The sequence below is a fragment of the Bombus impatiens genome, unplaced genomic scaffold, assembly GCF_000188095.3.
Source record: "Bombus impatiens unplaced genomic scaffold, BIMP_2.2 scf_0257, whole genome shotgun sequence".
Classification (NCBI taxonomy): Eukaryota; Metazoa; Arthropoda; class Insecta; order Hymenoptera; family Apidae; genus Bombus; species Bombus impatiens.
The window spans coordinates 614905-620899 of record NT_176676.1 but is presented as its reverse complement, the minus strand read 5'-3'; the positions used below and the strand labels follow the sequence as shown (position 1 = coordinate 620899).

Below are 5995 nucleotides of genomic sequence, written 5' to 3'. Positions count from 1 at the left end.
ATGAAATTGTGCTGAAATTACGTTAGTCATTTCATCGATACAACACTTTTATGATTTTGCCGCTACAAATTTATGGCTTTGTGGTGAAATGCAATGAGTACCCTATTTAGATAACGAGTTGCATGATAATATCTTGAAATGAAACATCTTACGAGCTTCTTTATTTCCTTCAAAGAAAGGTCTTATTAATTTTGCTAAAAGTCAAAGAAACTATGCACATATAATATATAGGAAAAATTATTATATATCGCTTATATTGCAAAACATCATATCTTCTTTAATTACATACTTTCGTATCAAAATCGTACTACTCGACACTTGGCTTTAAATCGTCCTGTTCCACGATTGGCAAAACTTGTAAAAATTTCAAACCATTAAACTACAAAAGCAACACTTCATCTCCACCCTCTTTCCTCACGGTTTCAATCTCTTCTCGGCCAGCTGAAACCGTCAGCGGTATCCAAAGAAAGAAAACGAACGCGTTACTTTGCAAAGCGTTTACGGGTCGAAAAACAATCCGGTCTCGCGCGAATCTCCCGAAGTTTCACGCGTCCGGCCCGGTGCACCGTATCGTACATCAACGTCCCGCAAGAAGGTGGGCGGACGTCGCGTCAGCGTGCTGACGCCCCGCGAAATTGAATCTAAAGGGGTCCAGGGGGAGAGAAAAAGAGAAGGCTGGCCCCGGCGTTCCTTCCTTCGAGCGTTCCACGTTCGCTGCGGGGAGGTCGCAAATCATCACCTCGCTACGTTTACAACGTTAGATAGCCCAAGATTACGGTCGTTCGGTTTCAAGCCCGAGAAGACACCAGGAATTCTCTCCATCGCGTCTTGCCTCCCTCTTTTCGTCCCCTCTCCACCTCCTACCACGAGGTCCAGTCGAGCAACTGCTTATGGCGCCTTTCGTTGAAACCGATCCAACCGTGGTTGGTACTCGTGGATGCCCACTTACGCGAAACAATGCGGCTGCCTTCTTCCCTCGTCGTTATTTATCCGCCGGCGGAGGACTAATGAGCCCGTGATTACAGGGACCGTGCGAGAAGGGAACTTCTTGCGGCCGTTCGTGCGTCCCCGCTTGGTCTGTCGTCGCGGATCAGGCTCGTTGTTCGTCGCGAATGCATATTATCAAGCGCGACGCCCACGCGCGACTCAAGATTTCATTCGCGAGTACACACGAACGCGCATTGTTTCGCTCGAAGCCTGTTGGGCTTGATTGAGTGCTTAACGGTGACAGGGGTCGGCCCGAGCTCGGATCATTGAAATGCCTCGCGAGTATGCTCGATGATGCTACGTTCGCATCGCCATAGGTTGGAGGAGTCTTTCACTTTGCTGAAAATTCAGTGGTGGCGATGGAGGATTAAAGAAAGATGAGAAATGGACATAGTACGGTTATGGTAAAATTCTATTAATCTTTACATCGCTAAAAAATGTTAAGATGCGATTGACAGGAAACAGTAATGTTTAGATGAGATTTTCGAAGTGAGCGTAAGTATGTGACAAAGATGGAAATACATCAAGTAAGATTGACAATTTATAAATTGAAAATAAAAGAACATTGAAAAATAAATTGAAATTTCTTGTTACTTTCATTTTTTGAAAAATTTCAAGTTTGTTAAAAGGATTCCAAAAAAGAAAGATATTAAAATTTTAATTATTCTATGCTGCACAAATTCGCGATTAATTTTATGCAGCTACTAGTTGCATACAGGTCTTGTTCGTTCATTAATTCCAAGCACAATCCATTTCTTCCTCAATTATCCCACCCTTCACGGAATCACAATGAACATCGCGTAGCTAGCTTTGCTCAATTTATATTCATTCACAAGTTTAGCTTCATTCACATAAAACTTCAACCTTCCATGCAACCCTGCATAAATTCTTAACCTCGTTCTTCCAAGAATCTTAATGTATATCTTACTGTAAATCTTCGTCCTACGTTCAAAGCCAAGTAACCGTCGGTTTCTAACATCACGCGACAATTCGCATGTGACAGGAGAAGGAGCCAAAACTTCGTATTCTGTTCGTTTATTCCCATAGGACCTCGAACCCCATATAATATTCCAGTCCTGTATCTCCAACCTCTTCTACATGGCCGATGTCCTCAGAACTCCATGGTCATCTTTGCGGATGTTTCTTAAGTCGTTTCCATATTTTTACACGATAAACGAAATTCTCATGACGTTGTGTATATTCCGTGGTTCATCCAAATGATGTCATTAGATATACTTAGGAAGAATTTTGTTGGCGTCCCTTTATAATAGTTGAACAGTTTCCCGAAACAAATACGAAAGCCAAGCGGATGACCAATCATTGGTCTTGCTTTTAAATTTATTTTTCACTTAAATATCGTAACCACGTGAGAATCTTTTATGATCTTTCTTATTGTGAGTTATTTCGCGGCAACTTTCCACGTGAAACTGGACACGCTTTTATGGTAATCTTTCTTATGACTTTCTGGAAGAGAAGGATTAGGTATGAATGCTTGTGTTAGATTTGCAAGCCAGATATCGCAGCGAGTTGGGTAATCGAAGTTTCTTATCACTTTCACGATAGAAGATTGTGCAATAGTATGTAGCAAGTGACAGTCATTTAGAGGAGATAAAATATATTGCAGATATTGAATTTTGAATGAACGTAGTACTTGTTAATAGAAGAAACTCAGATCTCCTTACATAAGATATACTAGATTCAATGTATAAATGTAAATTAATATGAGTAAACCACGAAGCGCTATTTCAACATGCGGTAAAGTGCAGTATACATTATTACAGTAAACCTTCATTTCAAGTGATTACTTTTCTTCTATCTATATATCTATGTATTCAAAAGCATTATAAAATTATTGCTCAAATTGTTAGAAAATTACAGCATTGGATGTTAAATAAAATTTAAAAAAAGTAATTTGGCCCATGAGGGGATCGAACCCGCGACCTTCGCGTTATTAGCACGACGCTCTAACCAACTGAGCTAATGGGCCGCTGCGATGTCTAGTGCATTTCTACTTGTGATAAGTGGTATTGCACAAGTAAACTTTAATATAAGAAATATATTTTATAAAATGTTAATATTTTGTATATGCAATAAAAACTACACTATGCTGTCTCTACAATTCTGTCAATCTCTGACTACAACTTGATACAGTAAATTCGCTGTTACAAAATGCACGGTTCTCATTGCCAAGTCAATGAGACAGATACCTTCGTTGTTCTTCGCCCGTTATCCTACACCTTTGTATATAAGATGTTTCAAGGTAGTGGACTTTTTCCAGTTGCTCTCGGAAAAGCGTCAACATGCGCACCGATAAGTCATTCGTTGACTCTGAGAAATATTTTATCCTTACATTAATGTCATCATCAGCACCAGAATACATAGAACACCATGAAATTAGAAAATAATAGAAAAAATCTATCGTAGTGTAAAAACAAATCTGAAGATACGTGACGTCGTTCAAGAGATAACTTGCCTTTTCAAATTTCGTGACCAAAATTCACAAGTATAACTATTCAAAATGCCGGCAGAACAGCCAATAGATATGTTAAATGACACCTTGGCAGAAATCGTTTACAGAACGAAAAATATGCCAAGGTTCAAAAGATTGGCACGCAGTACGCACTTTGATGTGAGAGAAGTTGAAGGTTAGAAATTCATTGTGTCACAATTTTTCATGTTTTTTATTGGTCTGATTAATTTATTGGTAGCTTTGTCAATTATCCATCGTAAATGCGTGCAAATGCTGGGTCCAATAAGCAGATTAATATTTCGAAACATTTTCCACGCTAGTTTGGATTTTACAAAAAATATTCGTCATTTATTGATCGACAGAATGTTTTCCGTCGTCGACAAACGAAATGCCTTGCAGGTAAACAACTGTTTAAAAGTATTAAATATCGATTAATTATTGTAAATTATAATTTAGATATACTCTGAACAATGGGTCGAAGGTCTGTCGGTGATTCTTCGCGGAACTTTAGACGAAAAAATTCATTTTGCTTATAGAGTATACAACCATCTTTCTACGCTCAACCAATATTATTCCCTTAATAAATTTTCTTACCGTCCTTCCCGAAATTCAATTCTAGGTGTACGATAACATGAGAACTCACAAATTAAAAAAGGAGCATATATTTCCTATGATGCGCGGATGTTTAATTAAATTGCAGAATGATGAAAACCCAGAAGAAGCTGTGAAGGTATAGTAAACTATATATGTGCAGGTATCGTACTAGAATGCTTTAATAATTGGATCACAAGCAAAATAGTATATTTTGCTATGCGAATTTCAATATCTTTTACATTTTCCTTAAATTCTCAATAAATTCTCTCGATTCAAGCCAATAGTTGTAATATATTTTTCGTTTTATAGGACTTGATAGATTTGTTAATAAAAAAGCTAGACGTGGATCGCGATGGCGCGGTATCAGAAGAGGATTTCAAAACCGCCGTAAAAGAGAGAAATCAACTTCTTTTAGAATGCATGGGTCCAGTATTTCCTTCGAGAAACGCACGTCACGTGTTCCTGTCTACTTTTACAGATCGTGTAGGAAGATACTGACAATCTACGGAGCCATCCATACCGAAGAATAATTTCTTAAGAGGAAATACATCGTTTATGTATGTATCTTCCAATTCGTCGTGAGATTTTGTGAAGCATAATGCTCGTCGAGGAAAGCTAACAGTACATTCCGAAAGCGGAGAGGAAAATGTGCCAAATCAGACAGAAGATATCCGTCTAGGGCCTGTAAACGGTTCACTAAGTTTTCTAGACTGTCTGAACTGAATTTCTCACGATTCATCGAACGCGGAAAATTGACTTGCTGTTTCTTACAAACAATCGCTAATGGACCGCGATAATACCATCTCGTAATCGCATCAGATGCAAAGCGTGATGCAATCGTCGATAGGATGTGATTAATTGCTCAATTGAATTTCGTGAGTTCAACTTCAGTCCATCACGCATTATCGTTTCATTCTTATTCAAGTTGAAAAATACATATGATAATACGAACGCCGGCTTTTGCTGTGTAAATAGTTACTTGAATATGCTAACGTCTCTTAATTATTACAATTTATATAACATTCTGCAAGCTGTATGAAATTTGTATTTAATAAATTTGTATCTTCTTAATTGTACATACTAGTAATGAAATAGTAGAGAATTGAGTAAAAAATTATAAAGTTCAAGATCTGGATGTAAGACATAAAATGTCTTAATTGCAGCTGTTATTAAAGCTGTTCTTTACTTTCTAAGTGAAAGAATCCTGGAATATTCAGAGATATTTAAGTTATTACATCATTAATCGCTTAGTATTTTCAATCTCTTTCCTTAGGCAGTGCCCACATTTCGCAGTCCCCCCACCACACGCACAATAGCAACCCCATAATCCGCCCTCGTATTCCCTCGATTAATAAAGACGGTTAGCAGGATGGTGAACGCGGTGAAATACAGATCTTTGCACAACTGGAGAGCAAACAGGGTGGCGTGCAAAAGCCGCAATTCTAGTCGCATTGGTGGATGTGTTACAAAAAAACATAATGAATGTTTGAGGATCGTAGACTGAGCGAATGGGCTGATCTGTGCGTCTCAAGCAGCTATAACAACAAATTAAACAAGAAAATCTCGAAGCTTTCGTCGAAACGTCCACCCTGCCTTTAGCCTCGATTCACAAAGCGTAGGCGTATGTATATATACACGTGTAAAACACCAACATGCACATGATCAAGCTGAGAGTCCTCCTTTTTCTTCCTTCTCTGCGTTTTCTACCTTCTCCTTCCTTCTAAAAGGGAAAAGGTGGAACGATATTCTGTAAAGAGTATAATAACGTGCGTATGAAAGGGCAGATCCTTTGTGGGTAGCCGACCGTGTCTTGAAAGGATCCACCAGGTCTGCACCATAGCACGGAAGACGGGGAAAGGAGGATCGTTCGAGATCGAGAGTTAGGGCACCAGCTGAGAAAACATGCCCGTGGCGTGTCGACAGCGAAATGTTCGTATTTGTGTC

General features: G+C 38.9%; 1 protein-coding gene and 1 non-coding gene across 2 annotated transcripts; one reads left to right on the top strand and one right to left on the bottom strand.

Annotated features, from left to right (window-relative positions):
* Positions 1–2900: 2900 nt before the first annotated feature.
* TRNAI-AAU lies at positions 2901–2974 on the bottom strand. The gene has a single exon. It is a non-coding gene; the product is annotated as a tRNA-Ile (tRNA).
* Positions 2975–3505: 531 nt separating this feature from the next.
* LOC100742181 (EF-hand calcium-binding domain-containing protein 1-like) lies at positions 3506–5075 on the top strand. Its single transcript, XM_012384346.3, has 5 exons — positions 3506–3632; positions 3696–3856; positions 3914–3994; positions 4077–4187; positions 4361–5075. Exons 1-5 carry the CDS (start codon positions 3506–3508, stop codon positions 4547–4549), a joined length of 669 nt encoding a protein of 222 aa, XP_012239769.1. The 3' UTR covers positions 4550–5075.
* Positions 5076–5995: the final 920 nt, after the last annotated feature.